At 49.8% G+C, this 27,210-nt stretch overlaps 10 protein-coding genes across 10 annotated transcripts; 2 read left to right on the forward strand and 8 right to left on the reverse strand.

The window, feature by feature from the left end:
* Positions 1-579: 579 nt before the first annotated feature.
* Positions 580-1,671, reverse strand: A1O9_02012 (DnaJ like subfamily B member 4; the record flags this gene model as incomplete). Its single annotated transcript, XM_013407587.1, has 1 exon — positions 580-1,671. One exon carries the CDS (start codon positions 1,669-1,671, stop codon positions 580-582), a length of 1,092 nt encoding a protein of 363 aa, XP_013263041.1.
* Positions 1,672-2,308: 637 nt separating this feature from the next.
* On the reverse strand, positions 2,309-5,197 carry A1O9_02013 (uncharacterized protein; the record flags this gene model as incomplete). The annotated part of the gene is made up of 1 exon (XM_013407588.1): positions 2,309-5,197. One exon carries the CDS (start codon positions 5,195-5,197, stop codon positions 2,309-2,311), a length of 2,889 nt encoding a protein of 962 aa, XP_013263042.1.
* A 3,624-nt stretch (positions 5,198-8,821) lies between these two features.
* On the reverse strand, positions 8,822-9,019 carry A1O9_02014 (uncharacterized protein; the record flags this gene model as incomplete). Its single annotated transcript, XM_013407589.1, has 1 exon — positions 8,822-9,019. The coding sequence occupies one exon, from the start codon at positions 9,017-9,019 to the stop codon at positions 8,822-8,824; it is 198 nt and encodes a 65-aa protein (XP_013263043.1).
* A 1,774-nt stretch (positions 9,020-10,793) lies between these two features.
* Positions 10,794-12,647, forward strand: A1O9_02015 (uncharacterized protein; the record flags this gene model as incomplete). The annotated part of the gene is made up of 1 exon (XM_013407590.1): positions 10,794-12,647. The coding sequence occupies one exon, from the start codon at positions 10,794-10,796 to the stop codon at positions 12,645-12,647; it is 1,854 nt and encodes a 617-aa protein (XP_013263044.1).
* A 676-nt stretch (positions 12,648-13,323) lies between these two features.
* Positions 13,324-17,059, reverse strand: A1O9_02016 (uncharacterized protein; the record flags this gene model as incomplete). The annotated part of the gene is made up of 2 exons (XM_013407591.1): positions 13,324-14,747; positions 14,803-17,059. 2 exons carry the CDS (start codon positions 17,057-17,059, stop codon positions 13,324-13,326), a joined length of 3,681 nt encoding a protein of 1,226 aa, XP_013263045.1.
* A 547-nt stretch (positions 17,060-17,606) lies between these two features.
* Positions 17,607-18,733, reverse strand: A1O9_02017 (oxidoreductase; the record flags this gene model as incomplete). Its single annotated transcript, XM_013407592.1, has 2 exons — positions 17,607-18,400; positions 18,451-18,733. 2 exons carry the CDS (start codon positions 18,731-18,733, stop codon positions 17,607-17,609), a joined length of 1,077 nt encoding a protein of 358 aa, XP_013263046.1.
* A 518-nt stretch (positions 18,734-19,251) lies between these two features.
* A1O9_02018 (uncharacterized protein) lies at positions 19,252-20,500 on the reverse strand (the record flags this gene model as incomplete). Its single annotated transcript, XM_013407593.1, has 2 exons — positions 19,252-20,082; positions 20,165-20,500. The coding sequence occupies 2 exons, from the start codon at positions 20,498-20,500 to the stop codon at positions 19,252-19,254; spliced, it is 1,167 nt and encodes a 388-aa protein (XP_013263047.1).
* A 543-nt stretch (positions 20,501-21,043) lies between these two features.
* On the reverse strand, positions 21,044-21,831 carry A1O9_02019 (ubiquitin-conjugating enzyme (huntingtin interacting protein 2); the record flags this gene model as incomplete). The annotated part of the gene is made up of 2 exons (XM_013407594.1): positions 21,044-21,523; positions 21,577-21,831. 2 exons carry the CDS (start codon positions 21,829-21,831, stop codon positions 21,044-21,046), a joined length of 735 nt encoding a protein of 244 aa, XP_013263048.1.
* A 1,016-nt stretch (positions 21,832-22,847) lies between these two features.
* Positions 22,848-24,268, forward strand: A1O9_02020 (26S protease regulatory subunit 4; the record flags this gene model as incomplete). Its single annotated transcript, XM_013407595.1, has 2 exons — positions 22,848-22,898; positions 22,949-24,268. 2 exons carry the CDS (start codon positions 22,848-22,850, stop codon positions 24,266-24,268), a joined length of 1,371 nt encoding a protein of 456 aa, XP_013263049.1.
* Positions 24,269-25,432: 1,164 nt separating this feature from the next.
* Positions 25,433-27,043, reverse strand: A1O9_02021 (uncharacterized protein; the record flags this gene model as incomplete). The annotated part of the gene is made up of 2 exons (XM_013407596.1): positions 25,433-26,781; positions 26,839-27,043. 2 exons carry the CDS (start codon positions 27,041-27,043, stop codon positions 25,433-25,435), a joined length of 1,554 nt encoding a protein of 517 aa, XP_013263050.1.
* Between the last annotated feature and the right edge of the window lie 167 nt (positions 27,044-27,210).

The raw sequence follows: 27,210 nt of genomic DNA on the forward strand, positions 1-27,210 counted from the left end.
AAGAAGAAAGGTAATCTCATGGTAATTTTTCTACAGAGAACTATAAAAATGCGCATACATCAAAAGCTTTAAGTCCGATCCGCCCAATTGTCATAATTCATTACTCGAGGGTATTTTTCTGGTTCTTGATAAAACCGTAACGCCTGTTGTGCGAGAGGTGGCCAGGCAAAGTTGGAAGGCTCATGAGACAGGCTGCGCCTTGTTGGTGGTTGAGGGCACACCTGGAAATGATCAGTTCCTGCTCTGACTTTCATCTCGTAGTTTTGGCCTGCTGATAGTGATAGTAGGTCGATCTATTGGTCGATCTTCGGGCCTTTGTCTTCCCAACATATGACATACCCACCGGCACGGACTCCACCACCTTGACAGCCTTTGCAGAGAATGAAAGCATAATTAGCCTCCTGTCAAATGCGCTCTGCCGCTACTGTCGAGCGTTGAAATGTAGCTGGAACGCCAACTAATGACTGCCTGGCACCTCTCTCCCTCAGATTTTGACTCGCTACAAATTCAGGTTTGGCCACTGAACATTGCAGCGTCAAGGTTGATCGCTATCTCGGTCCATTTTCTTGGACATTTCTCTCAAGGAAGAACTTCCTTGATCTTCTGTTTTTGCGCTGGGGTCAAGGACCTAGGAAAGTTGACTTTGACTTGAACGACGAAGTCGCCTCTCTCACTAGGCTTCTTGGACAGCGTCATCCCTAGACCCGGAAATCTCTCTTCATATCCAGGTGGTGTGGGGCCGCCTCCTGATACATTCAGTTGCTTGCCATCGATTGTTGTAACGGTCCGCTTCCAGCCGGTGAGAGCCTCTTTCAGGTCGAGCTCTATTACTGTGCGCAGATCATCTCCATCACGGGTAAGTGTAGGATGTGGTTTTTCAACCACAATGAAATGTAGATCTTGAGTGCCCCCTTCTTCTTGGTCACCAACACCCGAGAATTTGATCTTCGAGCCAGCTTTGAGACCAGGTTTGATGTCCATTTCCAGGATTTTGTCCTCAGTCGTCCGCTGACCTGAAGAATTGAAAGTCTTCCGCTTGATCTTCATCTTCTTGTGTGCACCTTTATAGATATCTTCCAGGGTGACAGGTAAGTTCCGTTCGACGACAGACACCTCGGGAGTTTGAGGTCTAGCCTGCCGCTGTGGGAAAGTACCGGTTGTTCTCCTGCTTCCAGCACTTCTGCCACCGCCGAAGGAACCACCAAACAGATTGAGAAAATCATCATCATCTGGACCACCACCTGCGCCGCCACGAGTAAAGCTGGAGAAAATGTCGTTTGGATCGGAAAAGCTGAACCCTTGACCTCCATTAGAGGTGAAGTGGAAAGAGCGAGTACCGCCGGCGCCACCTGGCATTCCTCCAAAGTTGAAACCGCCAGGCATGCCTCCAAACCCACCACCAGGCATACCTTCAGCACCAGGTGGCGGAGCCTGCCCTCCCTTGAGCAAGAATTCGAGGCCATAATCATCGTACACTTTTCTCTTTTCAGGATCTGACAGTACTTCATATGCCTGAGAAACCTCTTTGAACTTTTCAGCTGCGTTGGGGTTGTCTTTGTTCTTGTCTGGGTGCCATTTGAGGGCCGCCTTTCGATAAGCCTTCTTGATTTCTTCTTGTGTGGCTGTGGGTGATACGCTCAGGGCATCGTATAGTTTGGATTCTGCCACCATGGTGACAAAATGTATGATTGGTTAGATATGGTGTCGAGGTTTTTTTTTTTGGCGAAGGTTCTTTTGCTGATGGCAACCAAGGACGTGGGAAGAGAGGGAGAGAAATAAGACACGACGTTGGATGGTTCAGCCTGGCGAGAATGGAAGGAAAGCCGGCTGAAGGGTGCAACGGATAGGTGCGGGATTTGGGCGCTCAAAAGAATGGAATAATCGAGTAAAATCCTTATGGATCTGGATTCTCTGCCTCTTTCTCACCGGCGCATTGAAACAGAGAAAGATTGGTTGTACGATCAGGATTGATTGCTCTGACTTCGCTTGGTGTGAGAGGAGGGGAGGAATGACGCACCGTTTTGATAGAGGCCCACATGCTTAGAAGGTACTAGATGCTTCTATCCAGACGCCCAAGGCGCCGGCTACACGGGCTAGCGCGCCTAAAAGGCTCCCTCTCGTCCTCTCCTGCCGTCTGACGCGCGCCTAATTTCGCCCTGAGCAACAAGGTCGAGGTCCTTAATTCTCATCTATTTCTGACTATTAAAAATAGCTCTATCGACGATGCTGGGTCCAGTTTCATGTGCAAGCACGCACCACATATAGCAGCTCTCTCCGATGTCTTGCACAACACCTTGGCGCGAGTCCATCACATCTTCCACCTGCCTTCCACAGTTCTCTTTCTGGCAAATGGTCTGACAACATAGACACCAGCACCAAGTGCTACCACTGTGAGTGTCAGTTGGATTCTATTAAATCCCTTTCCAAGTACATCAAACGCAAGACTAGGTGTGACTTGAGTTCCAAAAATATCATGTCCAAACGCGAAAACCACACTGGTGCTCTCCAGCAAACTTGGCGATGCAATCACCTTCTTGATGCCGACTACTTCTCGAGCATGTGTCAAGAAGTACCGTGGTTCCAACTCAAGTACTGGACTATACCTGAGCAGTCCTTCTTCTTTCTCCGTAGCGTTTGCATCTCGACCAGAAGGTCGTCTAGCGTCCAGGATTTCTCGTGGAATGCCAACAATCGCATTCAACTCTGGAAGTGTGGCCAAGAGTTGGCGAGAAGTGATCCCCTGCCCCGTCTGGGTGACAGCCAAATGTGATATCTGCTCTGCCACAGTGTACGCCTGTGAGATCACATGTGGAGAGGTGAGGGCATCAGCTGAAAACGACGAGTAGTTGGTTCGCGCACCCAGAGCACCGCGCTCATTTGACACATCCGACTCGTAAAGCTCAGAGATGATTAGCTGAGTAGATAATCCTTTCGTTATCGGATCTTGGCTTGTAAAGGAGAACGCAAACCAATTTTCCGAGACAAGTGCCGGAATGTTCGTGCCTGGTACGACGCCGTGCCATGTGGATGTGTGTAGTACTGCACCTGTCACGGAGTCGACGAGGTAGGTGATAAGGCTGGAGCTTGAGGTGGCGATTAGGAGGGCAATATTTGGAGATATGTATTTGTAAAGAACAGATCGGTCGCCGAGTACCTTTCCGATCGATGCGACGGGGTCGTGATCTGGTCGTGCGATGGCTTTGATGAATCTGAATCCGGGTTTTGGGTTGAGTGTCCAGGTCTTCTCTACACTCTGTCCAATGCTCCAGCCTATAGCTTTTCCGTCATCAATAATTGTGACCAAGGTACTGCCCTCTAACGGATTCGCAGGAGCAAAATCATCCGCAAGATGGGGTGTCCCGTCGGCGCCAACTTTGACGATCGACGGGGCTAGATTTCCCGGAAGATGGACTAATTGAGAAACAGGGATGGTTCCTGGCTGATGCTCGATCACAGTGCCTCGAATAGCATCCAGTACAACAAGAGATCCGTCAGAGAGGTACGTAGTAGCACGGCCGTTGCTTAAAGTGAGCGATTTGATATCAACACCGTCGCCCGCATAAGTAGACACATCTGTCTGCCACAACAGAGCACCAGCGTTGGTAGCATCAAGTGCAATCAGTTCTTTTCGGGTTGTTCCCACAATTACAACCTTTGTGCCGACGAGATCTCGTCGCGTATCAGCCGCAGAATCTGGCGAAGATTTGAATATTGCATCCGGTAGGCTTGCAATGTAAGATGGAAGACCAGTAAGGTCGGCAAGATGACGTTTCAGACGATGCACATAAGCTGTGAGAGGGTTTACAGATGCTTCCACGTCAAGTTCTTCGGCCAAAGGATCAGTACCAGTATTATCGGACCATGCAGCAATGTTGGCATACGCCAGTTGCTCAGGTCTCGTCCAAAGCAATTCACCATTTCGGATTAAGGACCAGTCTCCACTTGTGCTAGTCTCAGCAATGCGAACAGCAAAACCATCCTTTGCTTTGCTGACAACTTCGGCCGCAGCGTGGGGAACAAGCACACCCGTCTCAAGAGCTCGGCCTCCGGTCCTCTGCCATCGCCCAAGCTGGCCATGTGATTCTGAAGAATAGAGACTCAATTCCGATCCGGTGCTTCGAGTGAAATATAATGTTGGGCCGCTACTGCTCACGGAGAAGATGCTTTGCTCTTCCGTCGCGGGTAGTGAATATGCTTTCACTATTTCGCCTGATTTGGTGTTGAAATGGTAGACATCTGCCCATTGTCGTGTCTTGCCTTTGATATGAAGCAGGAAATGACGGGCAGCCTCGGGATCACTGGGGTACAGAACGCTCAATGACTGAATCTCCTCGTCTTTATCGTCCAAACTGAGAGTGTTGACCTTGGAAGTGCTCAAAGCGCTGACTTTGATTGTTTTGTAAGGCTTTTCTGAGGATATCAGGAATGGGAAGCCCGATTGAGAGCCGATACAATAATGGCCATTTTCACCAAGAGCATCGGAGTCTACAGCAATTTGGGTTGTAGATATTTCTTTTCCGGTAACAATATCAATGGCAACCACTTTAGCTTTCCCACCGGCCAACAGGCCATGGGATTTGGTGACATAGTATGCATGCTTCGACGAGGTTGCTAGACAGGCAGAGGGCGTATCAGATGTGCTCATATCAATGTGCTCCCATCTAGGCCCACTTCCGTCGCTGGCGATACGGCATATTACATTGTGCGCATTTGCCATCCCAGATGTTGCCAGTATGATCAGATCTGGTATCGCGGCGCTATTGGCACCCAACCTAGGAACAGACTTCAGTCCTTGGACGACGGTCCCCTCGGGAAGATCGTAGGACCAGATCAGTTTACCATTGAGGGCGTCCCAGCTTGAAACAACCCTTCCGTGGGCACTAATAACTTGGCCGTCTCTTTCTCGAGCAACTAAAAAAGAACTTGACGCGTAGTCGAGGGGTTTTCCGGCGAGTGATTGCCTCCACAACAACGAGCCATCTTTCGGATTGATGGCGCCTAGTACTGCCTTATCTGAGATGGAGTATAAGAGCGACGCATTTGTCGAGACTTGCGGCTTATGGAAGAAGGTGGCATGGGATTGGGGGACACCGAGGAGGGCATGATGGTAGTCAATGTGAAATGCGTCGTCGGCAAAGATGGCACTGGACGTTGACAGTAGCACTGTCAGCGCGGAGACGACATCATACCACCTCATCCTGTAAAGTGCTTGTGTTGTCCAGGGCCTCAGTGCAGGCTCACCATCATACAATTGTGGACAGAGAGGAAGGTTGCAGGACGATATTTCACGTGCAAGAAGGCGGTGTCACGTGACTGAGATTACATATCTGAGTGTTATCTCAAGCTCAAGCTGGGCAGTGAAGAGTGAGTTTGACTTCGTATTTATTCCTCCTCTGACTAAGGTGGACCTTTTCCCTCGTACACCAACATTTACGCCCAGGTCTACACTACCTGGCCAGCAGATAAGTCCCGCAACAGAACATACAGTCTTGTGAACATGGCTTTGTCTTTCGCTATTTGTCTTCATCTTGGTCCTTAGCGTCAGTGCCTTAGAGAGGTGGGCTCGTTCACAGAAAAATATCAACATCCTATTGCATCCGTTGGAAAGAGGCGTTGGCTCTTGTCTGTGCGCCCTACCTTTCTAGGGGACAGCCATTTTGGAAAATATGGTCAATCCATATTCGCAATAATATGGACAAGGTTGGGGATGATAAGAGCTCATCGACAGATCTGAAACAACAGCCCTCGTTTCAATATCCGGTTACCACTCAGTTTCGTGACGGTTGATCCTGACGATCACTCCAAGCACAATGGCAATACCTTGGTTCGAGCCCACGCGTCTCGTGCCGCATGGACAGATGCAAGAAGATCGAGCCACAGGGTCAAGCGGACACAGCACAGGCACCTTGTTCCTAAAGACAAGGCCGTAAAATGGCGACCAGGATATCAAATTGATCAAACCAGCGGCAGCAGTCACCTGATCAAAAGAAGTCCGACGAAGGCGCCATCACGATCTCCCTTCCGGTCCCAGAGTTGAACACCAGATCTTTCGATCGCTTCGAGACCTATCCATAAGTCTGCCTGGTGAAGTCGTAGGCCCCGTCATTGACCAAGGTCAGTATGCTTGGAGCCCAATGAAGGCATCTGGACTCCGCTTGATTTCGCTCGGTTGCTGACTGATCGGTCGTACGCCTCAGTTTATCATTTCGAACGGAATATGTTGCTCGCTATTGGAGACGGAACCTCCATTGTGGATTGCCGTTTGGCCCGTTACATGTCGGATCCTGTCTTGTTCCACGGTCTTGTTCTTAGCCAGTTCATAAGGCGAAAAGCCTCAATTCCAAACCGGGGCCAGAAGCGAATGCATTGTCACTTTGCCATTCGGAAGTACTCCATGGTATTCACAGGAGATTTAACGATTCCCAAGAAGCTGTAGTGAGATTAATATCTTCTTTGTTCAGATATTAGCAATCCACAGCGCGATGAGGACGGATTAGCTGAGTCAATGCCGTTACAATGTCCTCTGGATTCACTAAGAGGGCTCAACGTCTATGCCGCTCGGCTAGATTCAGTTGCGATCCATTTCGGTCTACGCAGAATGATAGAGATGAGAGAAGGTCTCACAACTATCCTTCTGCCTGGTCTCGCCTCCACAATAACATAGTGAGTTCTCAGTGCTCTTTTCCAACTCTACCGTTCGCTTCAACTTTGCATGACTACGGAAATAGCTGATATTTCTTGACTAGTGGTGATTTGATCTTAGCATCAAGAACATTAAAGCAACCCTCTGTCCCGTTTATGGCAGGCGGATAATACAAAGAAATTCGACGTTCACCATGAGTGAACACAATCATACTCTGTCCAACTCGGGCAGTGGATTCTCGGAGATCTCAAAGTTATTGGAACCCAGGGATTCATTACAATTACTGTCTGTTATGACTAGGCTTTCGAACTATACCATGGCGATGGATGGCTACGTGGCAGCGAGACTGGAGGCTCCACCGCTGAATATGTTGGCTAACCAGAGGGACGCGACACTGCATGCATTGATGTCGGGCTGTCCATTGACTTCAGAACTCAAATCACAGGCAAAGAGCCCTCTTTTATGTGGCAATCTGGTCAGCTGCAACGGTATACAGCTTACTCATTGTATTTCCGATACCCGTTGCAGATCTAGTTGTGCGACTCGGCCGGCAGATCAGACAACAATTATTAGACCCATTGATTTACAGGAGATGGCACGAAGCAAACAAGCTTTTATTATGGATCACGTTCATGGGTGCGATTGCAACGATGGACTCTACTGAGAGCTCCTGGTATCTATCAGTTCTGGAAAGGCTCTCTCACCGACTTCGCATTGCAGATTGGCCAAACCTGAAGCAAGAATTGCAAAATTTCTTATGGTATCCGAAAACTAGTGACGCTGGTGGGAAAATGTTGTGGAAGGACATTCGAAGCTCGAACCCATTGATTACTTGATCCGTGCAGCCCATGAGGCCAAAATTTCATGGCCAAAGTACTATGCTTGATTTTGGTTGTCATTGTCCTCGGGACATATCATGCTCACAGGAATCCCAGATCAGTAACCACGGAAAAACGGTGACCGGTCGCCACACTCGAATACCCAGCTCTTAGCTTGAGCAGCATTGTGCATCTCTACTTGATGCGGCTTCAGCTCCTTGTAGACATCTGTGGCTTGTCCATTCCCTTGGAAAGGCCAACTACAGCTCGAAATCCCGGGATCGTGGAAAATTCAAATCCCGGCCTAGGTGCTGATACACTTCACAATACAACAACCATATCAAAAAATCTCAGCCTGCGACTTTGACTGATCAGGTATCAGTACATACAACGTCCGCAATAGCCGCAGTCACTAGAGCTGCAAGCAGTATAGGCATTGACTGAATCAGTATCCGATTCGTCTTGGCTCCGAAGACTAGATACCTGATGCCCCAAAACCATCCTCTTGGTTGTCCCCATCGCTATCTAAACAGCCTCTCTGCCCCGATAGTCGAGGAAGTAATCCGGGGTGCATAAAATTCACATTCCTAATTGCCACTTCGAGCTCTGTCATCTCATCAGAAGCAGTGACTGCGTCTTTACGGTCGAGCGTGAGGTCGACAGGCGAGGCTGTTGCGAAGGTACAGTGCTTGTCCAGACTTATCGAGCAGACTATATCCATCGGGAAGGAAAGCGGTGACTGCCATGCACTGCTAAGCCATCATTAGCATGATCATTGAGCGCGGGCTGCTGCTTTCAGTGCTGAAGATAAGATACCCTTTCGTAACGAAATGTGGACCAAGTGCCATGTGTTGTCCCTTGCCATTGAAAGTTGGGCTCTGCGAGAGCAAAATGCGATTTTTGGTCTCGGATTGAACTTGAGAGGCATGCCTAGCGTCCATACGTCGAGAATAACTCAACAGCAGCTGCGGTATATGCAACACATCTTGCACACAATATTAGACAATTGGGGGAGGAATTGGGCGCTCAAGGAACACTTCATACCGCCCGCCCCGTTCGGGAGCAAAGAGCTTTTGGCCCTGAGCTTTACCTTCACGCCATTCGCCTGCATCTTCCCAGCTGAGGATGCTGGATTCGGAAATACATTTCGATAGCCCTTTGACAAATCTTCCGCGTGGACGGCGAGATGCAAATTCAAAGAGCTGCAAATCAACCACGCCGCTGACTTGAATATTGAAGAGACTGTAAAGGGCGTCAGAATCATTGCGGATGTCGAAAAATACCTTGGGAAATTGCTCCGACTCCAGAATCGTCCTCAAAGTCAACCCTTTACTGCTTGGCGTGGCAAATGCCTCTGCTTTTAGTACATGGACGTCCACCAGGAATACCATTTTTTTTTAGGAGGAATTAGGACTTGAATGATAGCGATCAACCCATTCCGAGAGAGGTTCACCCCTTCAATGTCGATAAGGATGAATGCTGGTCTGGGCTGAGTATTCTCGAGCACCTCGATCAAGCCACGGACTTGGTCGATAGCGTCAATGACCTTGCCAGACATTGTTGCTGGATATGTTTTGAGGGGGCCAGTCACGTAAACAGGCAGGGAAAGGCTTGTGGACTGAAAGAAAATGAAGAGCTAGGAGAAAGGAAAGGAAACAGGAAAGGCGTTTTATACCTCAATCAATCAAATTGAGAGGCATCGGCTTCTTCTATGGGTGCAAGATATCTGCAACAGCCCCTTGCTGAGCAATTCTGGGACAATTCTGGGACATTCCTGGCCTACCAAAACTGCCTTGCGTAGAAGGGTATCTAATGAGATTCACCAGACTGACCGCTCGCTACCCTGCTCTCCTAAAGCACGAATAAAGGTCGATTGTGACGGTGAGGTCTAATGGCCGGCATCCTATCATTCTGATCTCTATGCAACATAGTGGGCGACTCCTATTGCTCTGCAGAAGGCCAAGGAAATATGAGGCCTATCATGCCAAGAAGTAACCAATGAGCTGGTCTATAATAGAGCGGCTCTCACCAGCTTTCCCTCTCCCCTTCCTTCTCTTCGCTGCGGTGTTGTCTGGCTACTTGCGCCCGCCAGTCACCTCACTCATTTTGCTTCCCTCATCTTGTTGTTGCTCTTGTGCTGGACACGAGGCTTCCGAAGGGCTGATCACCGGGCCAGTAAAGGCCCAATTCAGCCCACGGAGGTAGATTTCAAAGACCAACCAGTCTAGAGCCGGTCAAAATCTTCATCTTCATTATCACGAACAGTTTATCGACCCTAGGCTCCTTGACCGACGGAATCATACTTCCCAACCCCCCGAGGAACCCAATCCAGCACAACAAACGACGCATGATGAGCCTTTTCATTCCCATCCAGCCTTTTCTCCAGAGAGTTCTAACAAAGGCGTAACTCGAGGAGACCCCATTGACACTCTTTTACCGAATTTGCCACCAAACCCGATCGACACCCTTTCCCCGTATCCATCACAGGCAGATGCCGGAGGATCTCTTTTCGTCGGGCCATCGTTTGAAGAGTCCGAGGGACTACCCTACGAATGTCCTCAATGTCATTCGAGTTGCCCCAATGCCCCGCTCCAATTGAGGTATTAACGTCTTCTTTGCCAGCCGCCACACGAAATCGCACACGCTTCCATTCAAGTGCGATAATCCAATCTGCGCGAGCATAGGATTCAGATACAAGAAAGACCTTAAGCGTCATTGCAAGCAAAGACATCCAGAGGCCGTTGAGGACAGTGCCTTATTTTGGTGCCCTTTTCAATATTGCAAGTACTCCCAGCAGGGAGGAAAGGAGTTCTCCAGACGAGATAACTATGAGCGACACATGAGATTAAGACACCCGGAACGATAGCCTAGACTGGTCAATACAAACCTGCTGTCTAATCCGTTTGAAGTCTACGAATCAAGCGATCCTCCAAAATGTAAACTGTGGCTAAATAATCATCAACCCGATCAAGCTGAGATGGGACGAGTGCTTCGTATTTGACCCGTATAAAACTGTAGTGTCAATATATGGCTCGTCTTACTTAGTGGATGCTAGTAGCAGTAAGTGCATACAAAAATGATGAGCTAAATTGCTTAACGTAAACTAGCTTTGTCTAAAGGAGCTTGGCGCATAATCTCGACCGCATGCAGACCACCTTCACCAAATCGGCTCCTCTCCCATTCCTACTCCCACAGCACGTCCAGCCAACACCGGCGCGCGCTGCCAATCTTGTTGAGGGTATTGAAAGCGTACCACGGTCCTAAATACGCTTCACAATGATCCGACTGAGGCAATGACATACACATCTCAGTAAATCTTGTCCACCTCAACCATGTCCCGTCCTGGATTTCAGCCGCTTGCAGGACGGGACTCTCTCGAACTCGCATCTCTTGCCGATTCTGAGCACGACGATCTCCCTACGTCCGAGTCTTCTTCACGATCTGGCATCTCATCATCAAGAAGACTCTCGTTGGAACATGAGGACCCTTTGGACGACGCCCATGCAGCCGCACGAGGACGTCTCCGCGATCGTTCCTATTCAGTATCCTCCGTATTCGACTTTACGCCCGCGCTCTTCCCACTCTCTTCGACGTCCGGTGGCGGATATACTGCCCTGGGAAACCCTTCAGCTGTCTCATTATCGCTCGAGCGACGAGGAAATCTGCAAAACCTAGAGAAGAACAAGACTTTGACGTACTTGAACGGTCTGTCCTTGGTGGTCGGTTTAATTATAGGCTCAGGCATATTCTCTTCCCCTGCACAAGTGAATTCCCATACAGGGTCTCCCGGTGCATCGCTTATAGTGTGGACGATCTCCGGTCTTCTCGCATGGACCGGTGCCGCATCCTATGCAGAACTGGGCGGAGCCATCCCCTTCAACGGCGGTGCACAAATTTACCTGGCGAAAATCTTTGGAGAAGTGGCAGGTTTCCTCTTCACATGGACGGCTATCCTGGTCCTGAAACCTGGAAGTGCAGCAATCATCGCAATCATTTTCGGGGAGTACGTTGTACGTGCTGCCATAGGGGCAGAAGTCGAAGATGTGAACCCCTGGATCAACAAAATTCCAGCCATTGTGGCTCTGGTCCTCGTCACATTGTTTAACTGCATCTCGACCCGTTTCGCCGCACGGTTGGGTGATCTTTTTATGTTCTTCAAATTCATTGCATTGATAGCCGTCACCATCATCGGCATCGTTGTCGCGACCACTGGACTTTCGTTCAACGGCTCGGCCAACACAGATTGGCGAACCCACCAGTGGTTCGAGGGCACGTCCCATGATATCTCCAACTGGGCAGTTGCGCTCTATGCAGGTCTATGGGCGTTCGACGGCTGGGACAACACAAACTATGTAACGGGCGAGTTCAAAAATCCCAGCCGCGACCTACCGCGGGTTCTCCACACAGCGATGCCTGCGGTCATCGCCTGCTACCTCCTCGCCAACATATCCTACATCTTTGTCCTTCCCCTCGAAACCATCAACAAATCCAACACCGTTGCCGTCCAATTCGGAAGCAAAGTCTTCGGCCCGATCGGCGGCCTCATCCTCGCACTCATCGTCTCCGCATCTTGCTTCGGCGCCCTCAACGCCACAACATTCACCTCCGGGCGCCTTGTCTACGTCGCCGGCCGCGAAGGCTACATCCCCGCGCTCTTCGGGCGCATCGGCTTCGGAGCCTCCTCAAACGGCCCTGACATCCCACCGACACCACTCAACAAACTCCGCCAGCGATCCTGGCTCTCCAAAGCCACCTCCCGCCTCTTCGGCGACGAGTCCATCGGCGTAGGCTACACGCCCGTGAACGCAATGCTTCTCAACGCCGCGCTGACCATGATCTACGTTTGCGTCGGCGAGTTCGAGACGCTGATCACGTTCTACGGCGTCGCGGGCTACACCTTCTATTTCTTGACCGTCCTGGGCCTGATCGTCCTGCGCATCCGCGAGCCGCACCTTGAGCGCCCCTACCGCACCTGGATCTCCACGCCCATCGTCTTCTGCTGCGTCAGCCTGTTCCTCGTGAGTCGCGCTGTCATAGCTCAGCCCCTGCAGACCGTTATCGTCGTTGCGTTTGTCGTGAGTGGCGTCCCCGTTTATTACTGGCGTGTCGCGAGGAGGGATACCAGCGGCGCGAAAAAGGCTGGCAGTAGTAATAATAGGTTTTGGAGGCGCTGGGGTAGGGGGTAAGAAGAAGGAAAGTGGTGTTCCTGTAGGATTTATGTAGTGCTATTGTGTCTATGTATCTAGTTAGCTAGCATATCTTGAATACCCTGCCGTTTGCTGTCTGCCTGTCTGCATCCCTGCCTGCCTTCTACTTACCTGACGTGTTATAGCGAGTCGTAAGTGAAGGTACCCCTATTCCGACAAGTCACAATTATTTATTAGCATCGACAACAAACACCAATTTTCCCGGGCGGGCCCCCCAAAAAGTCGAAGTAACACTCAATGGATTTTGTGGTGGATATTTTCGGGGATATGGTAGATTTTTGGCCCAGGGGCCCGTTTCTTCTGTGTCTTTAAAGAATAATGCTTGTCGGAAGCAGTCCGGCCACAGGCTGGAAGAGAGGATACAAGATATAATTACACTGGTATATTAGTTATAAGTACAGGCTGTTCCCGGATGTCTGTCTATCTCTCTACATCCAACATCTGGAAAGCTGCCTTCCCTCTCCTCCTCGCCGTAGCATACTCGTCCCATATGCACCCCCTTGGATGTTTTGTCGGGCCCATGCATTTCCCAGCCTACTAGCGGTGTGATGTCTGTTAGGGCGAAGCTACAGCTACACCTCCCACCATGGTGCTGGATGTACTAGGCTTACCCTACGGCAGCTCGATGTTCTCAACGGAAGCATCGGGGCCCCCTTCATCGAACGAAGCCTAGGTACACGCCTCGCGGGAGCCGCAGTGACTTGCGGATTTTTGGTCCTGGCGTCGACAGCACCCTGGCAACAGGGACGTCCTTCTGCTGTATCTTCCTCTTTTCGATAGTCCGCAACTTCGGCATACGCCGTGAATCGACATGCCTTTTCGCCTCCTCTTTCTCAGTAGGAGCAATCTCTGTAGGTTGCTGGTCTTGCGTTGGGGGTCCGTCTCCGCCGGCGAATATTGGTTTGATACGCGTTTGGATGAAGTTTCCAAAGAAGAAAGTGCTGACATTCTCTGCTGCAGGAGGAGAATCAGCCCTACCACTAGTGTCAGTTCTTCCACTGGTTGTATTCTCAACTTTGCTGGCTTTCTCGAGGATTTTAGTTTTCCTTCGTGAAGGCGGCGGCGGACGAGGAGCGCTAGAAGTTTCAACATCGCAAGGGTTCTCAGTGCCCCCAGCTATTGTCCCAACTTTGTTGATAATATCTGTACTTTCCTTTGCCCTCCCCTGAGGCTTCCCAGGAACAGCGCCAGAGCATTCAACCCCGTGGCCTATAGCAGGCACTTCACTTGTTGTTCCAACTATGTTGGCATTCTCTTCGATTTCCTTTTGCACGTGTGATGTCTCTCGTCGAGTTCGTTCCTGCCTTACTTTCACCCTTCTTTTCTCGCTTAAGAGCTTTCGTCTGCCTCCAATAGGCAGAATCGAGCGATGGGGTGCTGAACTCACTCTCCCAGAAGGCAGTGTAACGGGAGAAGGACTAGCAACTGAGGGTGCGACACGAATGCCTTTCTTTCTTGATGTTCGATCTAGGGGTACTTCTATAACATCGCGTGCCCATGCGGCCCACTGGTCTCCATCACTACCATGTTCTGTGTGCAAGAACTTCTGGCTGGCTGCTCTGAGCTCGGGCTCATGATCTAGACTTAAAGGGAGCCTGGCTGTTCTCACCAGAGAGAGGAGTGTAAACGCCAGTAGACCATGAGACCGCTCTCCATTTAATGTGACAGAGTGCTCTAGGCGATATGCTTCTTCGATCCGTCGTTGAAGTGGTAGATCGAGACGGTTACACACCTGCTGGAATGATTGGCCGAAAGTTGTCAGACGAATGTATCCCTCCAAAATACTGCGCCTCCAATCTGTGCAGTACGTAGTTTGACGAGCGCGCAAGTAAGCATTGTTCTTGATCACGCGGGTGCACATCTCCTCAACAAGGTCCCTGAGATATTGGTACCTCATTCTATAGAGTGGTGGTGAAATCTTCTGTAAGACAACTGACAACCCTGGGTAGTCTTTCGGTAAAGGGTGCACGATAATCGGTCCAAGGCTTGCCTCTGGTAACTTACTCATTGACCGCTCATTTCCGTGTGCACGAGCCTTGTTGAGTAGCTGGAGCGCAGCATATGGGCGGCAGGCCAGATCTGGAGCACCGAAATTAGAACTTTGTCTTTTGAGCCTAAGAGTGAAGTAACTTACGTCCAAAGTATAAGATGGGATTGTTTGTCCCAGCCTTACATAAAACACTATTTGTTAATAATAACTTCGGTAGTGGACTACCGAGGTTGGCATCGGCCATCGTCGAAAGGGTCTGAAATGTAGGGTCGTTGTTCGTTTCTGGAGGCAACTGCTCAGTGGATAGATCTACAGCATTGACTAGATCAATGCCGTTATCAGTCCCCAGTATGCGGCGCTGCAGCTCAGTATGCACACCAACTTTCACTATTCTTGGATTTCCCAAAGTCTGTTGCAAAATTGGGTCGACGTTATGGCTCAAATTGACAGGCATATAATCCATGTCAACAACAGCAACTTCGTTCTCACTCGCGATTAGCAGAAAATTAATTCTGGATTTCATAGAGTACGGCCCGCTCGTAGGAGGTTCTGACAAGACAAGGTCAATTCCGAGAAGACTCGACCTTGCAAATCGCTGTGAGACAAACTTAAGAGACATCATTGTTGTCACATAGTGGATTGGGATATTTCCACGTAGTGGATACAAAGATGGTGACAATGGAAGCCACGAGACAATGGGATTCAGTGCCGCAGACATAGGTTCGGGCCACCTATGCGACCTTAGTGATAGCTTCCCAAGATTGAGGTTCGGACCAGGCTCAGTATCATGAGACTTTTCCATCGAGGGCCAGTGTTGAATTCTGGATGTTTTGTGAATCCCCAGGGCCACGTTTGCAATAGCACGCCATATTCTGACCGTATCAAGCGCTTCCTGAGTTTCGCGGATTATGGCAGTGGTTCTGGTAAGCAGATACGTGTGTCGCTTAACCAGAGCTAATGGAGACTGGTGTCGGGACTTTTCGATTTCAGCAAGCTCTGTCCAGCAATCATTGAGCTTGTCTAACTCTGTCCGTATTGGGTTTAACTGGACAAGAGAATCATAGAAAGGGCGCAGGTCGTGCAACAGGGCTTGTTGAAGTGGAAGGTCCCCCGCTTCATTAGAAATGGCAAGCGGTTCCAGGACACTCCTGAACTCGGCAAGACATCGTTGACCCTCAAATGCGACCAGCGTTGGAAGATGTTTCAATAGATGCCCATCATATTGCACAAAGCCAGGGGGTTTGAGGTAAATCATAATGCCTCGCAAGCGGCGAATTTGCTGGTTGATGTCCCGACAGTATACACTAAATCGGCGGAATGCATGTGCACGGAATAGCTGCCGGTAGTCATGTGCAAAAACCTCGGGCATGGCCTTGTATGCAAGCCCTTTGACACGCAATCGTCTGTAGTAGTGTAGTTCAAGACCAATGGCCGCGAAAATGGGTCGTGCATCGACAGCCCAGAAAGCCAGATCGATGAGGACTCTTCGCAGAGCGCCGTCCTCTAGGCCTGCTAAAAACCTTCGAGCCGGCTCTCGCCCTGTCGCAGAAGATATGCCGGATGAAGCAAGTTCGTTGTTGAGTCGGGTAAGACTAGTCATGGAGGTGCATTCAAGCAATTCTTCGAAGGCGTCATAGGCGACACTATAAATCTCTCTCATTCGATTGAAGAAGACTCGGCCAGTCTCCTCGTCTATGTCAGACTTTAATGTTGCTATACTGGCTTCTAGGCGTGTGCCAACGACGGCAAGTTCCTGACGATACTTGGCAACTGATCGGCGCCATTGTTGGAGCTCAGCATCGACGAGGTCAACGGAAGAATCAACCTTTTGCAAAATATGAAGAGATTTGGATTGAAGCTCGGAGACCCTTGTCTCCATGGCCTTCTGTATGCGCAAACGCCAAGCTCGGATCTTGCTGAATTTTGCATCGATCCGCGCCGCCTTCACCGCTCGTTCTAGGTCTTGCTCAGTGAGGGAAAAGGCGCTCAGCTTTTCGTGATGCGATCGTATATGCTGCTTGAACGCACTGTGTGCAGCCTGTGCACTCTCCATTTCCGATTGGATAAGCCTCTTCTCGTTGGCCTCTGCGATCCGCAACTCCTCCCTTGCTTCTTCCGGATTGAGCAGACTTTGAATACCTGGGTAAAGGACGTGGTCGGCAGGTCGATCAAGGCCCCTGTTGACTTTGACCAAGGGGTCAGGCGTGGATGAAGATGGGATGGATCTTTGCCTCGGTCTCGGTCGTGCACCATAGTGGGAAGGAGATTTCACGATTGATCGCCTGGATGTGGTGTGGAAATACCGTGAAGTGTTCTTGTGTGCTCTAAAGATATTGCGTCTCTTCCCACTATCATCCACGGCATGTGACAGGAGATGGAACCGCCTGAGGTTGGTGGCCATGGCTGGTGAGGCCCACTGGCGAGGACGACCTCGAACCGGCGGGGATCTGTCGCTGCCATCGTAATTGCTGCAACAGGAAGCGTGGTTGTCATCAGTCTTCTCAATGCGCAATGCCTGACTGATGGTCAATTCTGCATGGCAGCAGGTGGTGTGGAATCTCAGGATACTGCTGAGGTGTGTGGACCTGTGGGTGCCGTGGGCGACCTTATGATATCCATGCAACATCAACACACCGATTCTGCATTCACTCGACAAGTAGTAACATCGGATCACAACAACGAGGGGGAAGCAATTAGAATAGTATTAGAGCAACGGCAACAGCATGCGCAGATTTCATGTCCGAGGGCAAAAGTAGTACGGCAAGGCGTTTTGACTTGAGGCGACATTATACACGGTACCGCAAGCAGCACATAACCCGGCCAACGCGAAATGGAGAGTGGAAACGGGCCATTTAATGGAACCCTCCTGATGAAGACATTTGTATCTGAAAGCTTGTTGATCCACAAAGTGAGAGGCGCATACGTGCGAAACCGAGCGGTAACCCAAGTTAGACATCTAATGTTTTGCCCAATTTCGAACTTTCCCTTGCAAGCTCCACCAGCCTTATCACGCTGACCGCTTCCTCGGGGGGAACTGGGACTTTTGACGCATCACCAGCGAGTGCTTGCGCAAGACGGCGGTAGTATTCAACATAAGTGGGAGGGTCGACGGTTGGGACCACCTGGCTCGTGATGTTGCCGTCCCGGGAGATGTTTAGCGTGCCATGATGAGATTCTGGCTCGATGCCATAATTTTTGTCTCCCGGCTTCAACCCTTCCTTTCTCAGCTGGTCCTCCTGGGGATCGAGGTGGAACTTTTTAAACGAGCCTTTCTCGCCGCGTACCCAGAACCTCAGTTGATTGACTTCGGGGCTCACCACGCCAGCTTTGACGGTCACCAGCAACTTGTCATAATGGAGCAACATTGTGGCCGAGTCTTCGAGGCCCGTGGTGTTGACTGCTCGCTGAGAACCTACAAACCCCGTGACTCTTTTTGGTAGGCCAAAGAGGTGCACAACTTGGTCCATCAAGTGAGTTCCCAGATCATAGGCTGCGCCGGTACCAGGAGCAGCATATGCTTTCCAATTGTCTGCTGGTGGTTCTGGACGGTGACGATCAAAATGCGTCTCAAACTCGACAACTCGACCAAGAGTTCCATCATCGATATATTTCTTTAGAGTTAAGAAGTCGGAATCCCAACGTCTATTCTGATACACTGTCAGAACGACACCTTGTGCCTTTGCGAGATCCACGAGCTCCCGTGCCTCTGCGGATGTCGGAGTGAATGGCTTTTCAACAACAACTAAAACATGTCAATACCAACTAGTGATAATTTTGACAAGTTCAACCCACCATGTTTCTTTGCGTGTAATGCTTGTTTAGCCAAATGCAGATGTGATTCTGGCGCCGTTGTCACGATGACAAGATGCACCTGATCATCCTTGACCAACTCATCCACTGACCGGTATGATTTGATTCCAGGATGGTCTTTTTCTGCGTCATCATCTGGCTTTGGGTTCCGCTGGACAACAGCATAGAGATTGAAATCCGACACCGCTTTGATGAACGGTATATGGAAGGTCTTCGCACTCAGTCCATAGCCGATCACACCAACGTTGTATTGGCCTGCCGTCATCTCTAAGACCTTGTTGAAGCGAGTTGGAAGTAACAGTGCAAATCCCTTCGTCCTCTTCGTCTTCTTGGAATACAGTGAGTATATATAGCTCGCAGTCAGTGGGTCAAATGGACTGGTGAACTCGAAGCTCAATTAAGCAGGACCGTAGGAAGCGTTGAGCGGATCGAGTACTGGAAGGAGAAACCGACCGTGCGGAAATTTATGCATCAAGATAAGTCATTAACACTACGTCTTCTTCAAGGGTTTGCAAAAGAGCTCGATTTCTTCTTGCCCACTATGTATGGACCCTGGTAAATAAATAATTTGCATTGCAACATTGCCCCACGCATGATTCACCAAAGTTTCGCTGGGGTGGGGGATCTCTCCAAACATGGCATGAGCTTTAAAAACTTTTATTTGTAGAGTCCCCAGAAGATCTGAAAATGCTGACAAAGAGCTTTCTGATTTTCATTGTTCATGATGATAGTACAGTGTTCGCTAGATATATCCTAGTTGTTTAACTAAGTCAGTCATGCAGCTCACTTGTCAACATTTCTCAGGTCTGGACCAAAGACGTCGCCGTCCTTCTGCAAATTCTCCCTCTCGAGCTTGCGCTTCTTGAGCGCCTTCTCGGCATCACTGCCATTATCACCTTCTCTCTTTTCAGCGGCCTTGGCTCTCGCCACGGCGACGATGTCCATCTTCTCGGGATTCTGGCATATTGTCAACTTCTTACCAATCCGCTTCATCTCCTTCCTCTGAGCTGCGTCGTCCTCAGGTGATCTGTAGGACTCGAGCAGCGCGGCACAGGACGATATCGTCGGGATTAATTTCTGTTTCATCTGATCGGCTTCGGCGTCGCTGGCTGCTCCTAGGCTCTGTAGACCCTTTATTTTCGCCTCGACGTAGCTTTCTGCAAGGGCTCTGTCAGCGACCATGACCGCTGCCAGCCAGATCTGACTGGGCGTGTACAGAAAGTAGGCATCTGTAAGCTGCGCCGCCGTGGCGAGGAGTCTCTTCGCGTAATCTGCTGCTGCGCCGATTCTCTTCGCACTCCCTTTGCCGGATTCCACGCCGTTCAGTAACCCCTCCTCGCCCATGTCGCTCATCTCAACGTGTCCGCCAGCGAGCCCTTTCATGGGATGCCGTACATCTAAAGTGAATCTCAAACCTTGCAACAGTAAGAACTCGGGCGCTTTGACGTTGTCTTCAGAGACATTGTTCAATTCGGCGATGAACCGTGGTAGTGAGATGTAGAAATGGTCGGCTTTCGTTGCCAGATATAGCGCACACATCATGATTTGCTTGGGATGGTATGTCATGGGACTGTTGGTCAAATAGAAACGGCGTAGATATTGAATTGCAGTTGCCTAGAAAGAAACGATGAGCCAAAGAATGGCCAAATGTGGACAGGCATCGTTGGCGCGAGGCGTATCGACTTGAGAGACTTACCACAACAGCACTCGGCACCCGAGGGATCATTGCTTCACCCATATCCATGATCTTCTGACATCCCCATTCGACAATCTTCAACTCCTCGTCGGCAGTCAAGGTGTGGACTTCTGTATCACTTGCAGCCTTGGTCCCGCCCGTCTCTGGGCTCGAGCCGTTCGCTGAATCTCCATTGCTGTGAGAAGATGACTTAGAGGCTTGCACTCGCCTGAAAGCCACTCGGACTCTTTCAGATGCAAGATCATTGGTATTTTGACGTATGCGTGCTAGACATTCTTTGGTGTACGACCAATATCGATATTGAGAGGAAGAACGGTACGCATCATCTTCGATCATTTTTACGGCGGTTGAGTTTCTGGACTTCGCTTTTGTCCCGCTCGGGCTCACCTCATGCTTTGTGTTATCCCAATTCAATGGTGGCCTCTAGATTGAATACATGTGGTTTGCGGTAGGGTGATGGGTGGCTGTTTTTAGTTTGGGACGTGATATTTATCGTCGTAGTTGGTATCCGCAGTCTTCATCAGATTTTTAAACTCAAGGTGAGACTCCCAACACGCTGTATCCGGCGTATCTTTACCTGCGATATTGGTTGTGGACACAGTATAAACGAAGGATCTATTATTCTGCGAACTTAATATGATGGGAAGTTGGAGAGGCCGACGTAGACCACATGGGATGCCAAGTCTACAATCAACTTTTAAGTACAGAGTAAAAATAATAATCCACGGGTCAACGAATGCTTCGTTCATCAAAATCCGCATGTCCATCTGAAATCTCTTGATTTACATCTCCAACGCCAAAATAATGCGTTGGGCATCCCGAAATCCGTAACAACACCAGCGCTTTTGTGCAGCAAGATCATCAAAACCATAGAGCATTCTATGGCTCACCCAATAGTCGGGCAGTGATGTCGCCCATATAAGCCTCCTCGAGTTCATAGTCTTGTCCTCCGTTGCGGTCAATGCCAACATAGTTGAATGCATCCACAACTCGCTCCACGTCAAATCCCATCATCACAAATCGATCGATCAAGTCTTTGTTGTATCCATCATAGACTGCGATGTTAGCTGCAGCTTCGCGTTCTTCACCTGCCTTCTCGGCCTCCTCAATTGATTGTGCAGTTGATCCTCCACTGCTCTCTCCAATGTTGGATTTAGGTGCTCCTGCGTATTTAACAGCCCACTCCTTTGCTTGTCTTTCAAACTCTTTGGGATTTTTGATTAATTGTTGTGCAACAACGGCGTCTTGCGGATCTTTCGGCTCAGGCGAACTGAGAAGGGATTGAAGCGAGATCAAGGCAGATTTGATAGTCAGAACAGGTGACCAGCCCGTGCTCAGAGTGTCTAGGCAGATGGCACCCTGAGGAAAGTGTTAGCTTGTAGTGGACCAGCACATGAGGACCTAGCACTCACGGTTTGACTTGAGACGTTGGGATGCCAAATCTTTGTGGTGAATTTCATCACCGGCGGCTTGAATGGGTATTCATTTGGAATATTAATCGACACCTCATATGTACCGCCCTCGTAAGGAGTTCCGGATGGACCTCGGAAGGAACCTCTAAGGTTGGTAATGTTGTCACCGACAGCCTCCGCAAAGATTTGAGACGTAGTATCTGCTCGGACGTCTGCAAGATCCTTTGCTATCCGCCTAGCCTTGTGTCCGGCCATTATGTGTTGTAGGTAAAGGGGGGGAGATTGCGCCAGAAGGGGTTTGAAGGGATCAGAACGCAAGGCTGTCAAGTTCCGTCGAACCGTCAGGCGGCAGCGAATATAGCAGGATAGAGCGAACTTAGGAGAGAGGGTAACTGGATGAGCTTGATCGTGATCAAAGAGTGTAAGACAAGCAGGTCTGAAAAGCGAATAAAATAACAAGGCTGTAATGTCCCACTGGGTAGAATCACATGGAAGGAAGGAGGGTCAAGGGGTGCAACTTGTTGGAGGGGTATTTGTGAATGCTGTCGAGATAGAGATAGAATGAGATGTGGGATGGTGAATTGCTATATGGGAGAATGTGTCACACACATGCACACAGCCACCGTGGACTATGGACGTGGTGCCTGGTTTGTGGCCTAGGAAAAATGTCAGATAGGCAGATCGAGGATGGTAGTGGTTCGACTCCGAGCAGGTCAAAGCCTCACTTTGAATTGTCGGAGAAGCGCAGGTAGAGGCATGAGTCTGACGCAACTTCACTGTTTTAGTGGGATCCCCAAACGACGGCCATTAGTCTGCGCTAAAGAGGCTGGTGGAGTAGAGTTGCTTCACAATAATATATATACTGTCTTGGCGGCTTGCTAATCTGTACAGGCCCACTGTTCTAGTCAACGATCACAAGCTAAGCCCATTAGTAGGCCTAGCTCTCCGCGCCTACGAGTAATGTGATCTATGGTGGCTTGGCAGTCTGCTAACGTCACTCCAGGCGCGACTAGCAATCGTCACGCATCTCTGGCCTTCCTTCGTACTTTACATGCTTGCTGTTATCATTTTGTCAAACTACCCAACTCCCTCTTTCTTTCACATCATCATCACCATCATCATCCGACTGTCACCTCACTACTTTGTTCCTTGAATATATCTGGGTCTTCGTGATTTCTCTATCTCGCTCGCAATGGTACGCAATCACGCTATTCCTGCTCGCTAGACCTCAGGCAGTGCTAACTATCTACTAGGGAAATCAACAATCCCAGATGGGCGGTGGTCCCCCAGGTCAAGGAGGGAAGGACGAAAAAGACAAGAAGGTATCTTCAAACCCTCTTCGAACTCGATCAGATACTAATTCCATGTTCAGAAAGACAAGCCAAAGTACGAGCCGCCTCCACAGCCTACAACTAGGATCGGCCGAAGAAAGCGCAAGCAGGCTGGTCCCAACGCCGCCGCAAAACTTCCTACAATCTATCCCACCGCAAGATGCAAACTCCGGTACTTGAGAATGCAAAGAGTACACGATCACCTCCTGTTGGAGGAAGAGTATGTTGAAAACCAGGAGCGACTGAGGAAAGCAAAGGCTGCTCAGACCCAAACTCCGGCTGTTGCCGCTGAAGGCGAAGCCCTCGATCGAAACGCGGATGAGAGAAGTAGAGTTGATGACATGCGAGGAAGTCCCATGGGTGTGGGCAATCTTGAAGAGCTTATCGACGATGACCATGCTATCGTCTCCAGCGCCACAGGTCCCGAATACTATGTGTCCATCATGTCTTTCGTCGACAAGGATCTCCTTGAACCTGGCGCCTCCATTCTTCTACATCACAAGTCTGTTTCTGTTGTTGGTGTCCTCACAGATGATGCCGATCCGTTGGTATCGGTCATGAAACTCGACAAAGCTCCAACCGAATCTTACGCCGATATTGGTGGGCTAGAACAACAAATACAGGAAGTCCGCGAAGCTGTTGAATTGCCCTTACTACATCCTGAGTTGTACGAAGAAATGGGTATCAAACCGCCAAAAGGTGTTATCTTGTATGGTGCTCCAGGCACAGGGAAGACTTTGCTAGCCAAAGCTGTCGCAAACCAGACATCTGCCACCTTCCTGCGAATTGTGGGCTCGGAACTTATTCAGAAGTACCTTGGAGATGGCCCGCGATTAGTGAGACAACTTTTCCAGGTTGCCGCTGAAAATTCTCCAAGCATCGTCTTCATCGATGAGATCGACGCTATTGGAACAAAACGATATGAATCAACATCTGGTGGTGAGCGAGAAATCCAACGAACCATGCTTGAACTTCTGAACCAGTTGGATGGGTTCGATGACCGGGGTGATGTCAAGGTCATCATGGCAACCAACAAGATCGAAACCCTCGACCCTGCGTTGATTCGACCTGGTCGTATCGATCGAAAGATTCTGTTTGAGAACCCCGATACCAACACCAAAAAGAAGATCTTTACTTTGCACACGAGCAAAATGAGCTTGGCTGAGGATGTTGATCTTGATGAATTCATCGCCCAGAAGGACGATCTCTCCGGTGCCGACATCAAAGCCATCTGCTCCGAGGCTGGGTTGCGTGCCCTGAGAGAACGGAGAATGCGAGTCAACATGGCGGATTTCCGGAGTGCCAAGGAGAACGTGATGAAGACGAAGAACGAGGGTGAGCCGGAGGGCTTGTACTTGTAATCTTTTTCATCTCATGGCTTTGGCATCAGCAATCTCTTGTTTTTTGCTGAAGCGCGACAGCGGAAGAAGTTCTGTCACGCTTTCTCTTGCGGCACCATGTTGAGGTGGTTGTAACTTTAGATTAGAAAGACAAAACCCACTTCTCGGCAAGGTTTGAATCAGCAGTATAGTAGTAGCAGCAGTCGTAGCAGCAGATACTCTACAGGGGCGCTGTCAAGATTATGATGCTCACTGATTCCGCGTGTCCATATCCATACCACACCTTTCCCTCTACTGGCTCACCGACTCGATCTATCCGGTACTCGGATCCCTGCTCAACGAAGGGCCGTATGCAACAACCCGCTTCACCGAAATGTGCACTCGTGCACATACGTAGCGGAGCCTTGCATGCAACCCATCGCAGAGGAGTAGCTCATTGGTTCACTCGCTCACTCACCTATGTCTCCCTCTGCAATCGACTCTACACCCAGTACACAACGCAGACACTGTGTATAAATCGCATCTATGTAGTCTGTTTGTTGCCTTGGCCCTGCCATCCATCTCAACAATCACTAGTGGCCCACAACAGTCTCCGCGAGAAGCGAACAAGAGGTCTTCGGGTCCCTTACAAAAGGCGGCGCAGCGAATCAGCAGCCGTTAGGATGTGTACTAGATGCGGAATGTGGAGAAAAATGAGGAGTACTATTGAAAATGAGGAAGTTCATGAGAAGGTCCCATCTTGTGGTCATATCATCTCGTTGCAATTCGTTTCGAGTCTGTCTGCTGACTGTCCCTTTCGCGTCGCTCGCTATTCTACCTGCACATTCACACGGGGATGGATGTCTGTAACCCAAAAAGAAAGGAGGAGGAGCTCTCCTCCGGAAAGTCGTTGGCCGGTTTGGCCATAGACACCCAGCTGGATCGGTGGCTGAATTCAGAATCCCGCCAATCGGTTCATCACCGGCGGCTAGGTGAGCTGATTCGGTTTATGAAGCATTACCACGAGGTAAAGAGCTTCGAAGAAGTAAAAATGAATAAAGGAGACCGTTCGCTACTCTATCTTATCGTGATGCCATGGCGGAGATGCGGCAATGGGGTATCTCTTTCTCTTTCTCTCTTTCCTTTCGTTTCCGTACAGAGCAGAAAGCGGAAGGTAGGAATGACGAAGGCTAACCTATCAATCAATCAATCCGATGTCGATCCTTTGTCGCAACCAATGCGTCCAAGTAACTCTTTCCGATCACTGCTTCCTGCTAAGAGATTGATGCCTGACGCGTGTGCCGAGTCGTAGCTTTTCCTGCTGGTCGAACTCGACGATCCGGCGCTCGAGGTGCGTACCAGAGATGACGAAGAAGACTTCGATTTCTGCTTCGATCTGCGTGGAGAGGATGCTGTTTTTGAAACTGAAAACCCTGGGTCTGTACTCAACACCTCCTTCTCGAGGAACGGTTGCGATTCGACGCAGGTGTGGACGTTGTCGATTAAGGGCTTCTTCTCGTTGGCCATGGTTTCTTCCTCCTCTTCCTCTTCCTCTTCATCATCAGATCGTACGTCCTCGGCTCCTTTTCCTGTCACCACTTTATAGGCCACTCTGACAATCATGATGAACCACACAAGCAGCACGACTTGAAGAGCTGCAAGCATCCACAAAAAGACCCACTTGATACTGTTGTTCCAACAGACCAAGCCTTCTGGGTCCCGAAATGGTTGGGTCAAGTGGTCCCAATCATTCGGGACAGGTAGTGGCCCCTGAAGCTTCTGCACGCTGCCTTTGTAACAGCCATACTGGATTTCTTGGGGAATGTCGGAGTAGATACTGTACAAAACAGTCATATAGAGCGCGTGTCTGGTAATGAACCAGGTCACAATGAAGATCCCAAATGCGATGTCGCAAGCCACATTGAAGTGGAGATATTTCAAGATTTTTGCGAGTGGCAGGATGATGTCGACACTGTCCATGAGGCAGAGAATGAGGGTGCCAACACGGGACTGGTGATAGCCGTAGGATGCAAGCATCAGAATACACGTGATAACGTGGTGTGTAAACATCTGGTGGTAGTCTTTTCTCCGTTCCTCAATATTCACCACGACTATCTGCTGCAGCCAGAAACCGAATTGGACGAGGTAGTACCACTTGGCCAGCCCGTCCATTTCTCGAATCGGCCAATTCCTCCATAGTGCACGTAGGTCGAGCCAGTAGTCTGAGTTGTATATGATGTACATGCCTACACTCCAGGAGAAGGAGGGATAGATGAAGATCCAGGCCTGCTCAGCAAAGCGGACCTTGGGCTTTTTCTTCTTGATACCAAGGAGAGACGCTAGTGGAGTGAGCAGGTAGTCCATGACGGCACATCGTAGACCGGTAAAAACAACGGTCCAGTAAAAGACAAAGAAAATATCGTCCCAACCAAGGGCGTAGGTACCAGTCGCTGGGTTAAAGTAGGAAATACGAAAGAACTTCTGAGTGTGATGTTGCGCCGAGGGAAAGACTAGGTGGATGAGGAAGAGTATTGATATGAAGTTTAACGATATAGCTGGGACAGATGGTTAGTTTCGGGGGCTATTGACGGGTGCAAAGGTTTGGGTCTTACTGATTTGATGGTCCACAACCCAAGTGCAGGCCAATGCTATACTGCTCTTCTCTTTGCCCTTCTGTTGCCATCTAAGCAATGCTCTCTTTTGTGGCGAAACATTATGTTGTCGATGGTCAGTTTGCGGATGCGCGACTCGCTCTAATTTCTCCTGATCACGGAGTGATGCCATGTTGAAGTGCTTCTGAAGGGACGTGTCCGCCATGGTGGTGAATGGCAATTGTGTCCACAACAAGAGTCGGGAGTTGGTGGTGTGTGCCAGTGAGGGGTGGGGGTAGATCTAGGACAGGTGATCTGCGTTATGCGAGTTGTTGTGTGGGCGACCAGCGCAGCCAATGTGAAGTTGGGAGGTAAACTTGCAAGCTGCAAGTA

The sequence above is a fragment of the Exophiala aquamarina genome, assembly GCF_000709125.1.
Source record: "Exophiala aquamarina CBS 119918 chromosome Unknown aczIA-supercont1.2, whole genome shotgun sequence".
Classification (NCBI taxonomy): Eukaryota; Fungi; Ascomycota; class Eurotiomycetes; order Chaetothyriales; family Herpotrichiellaceae; genus Exophiala; species Exophiala aquamarina.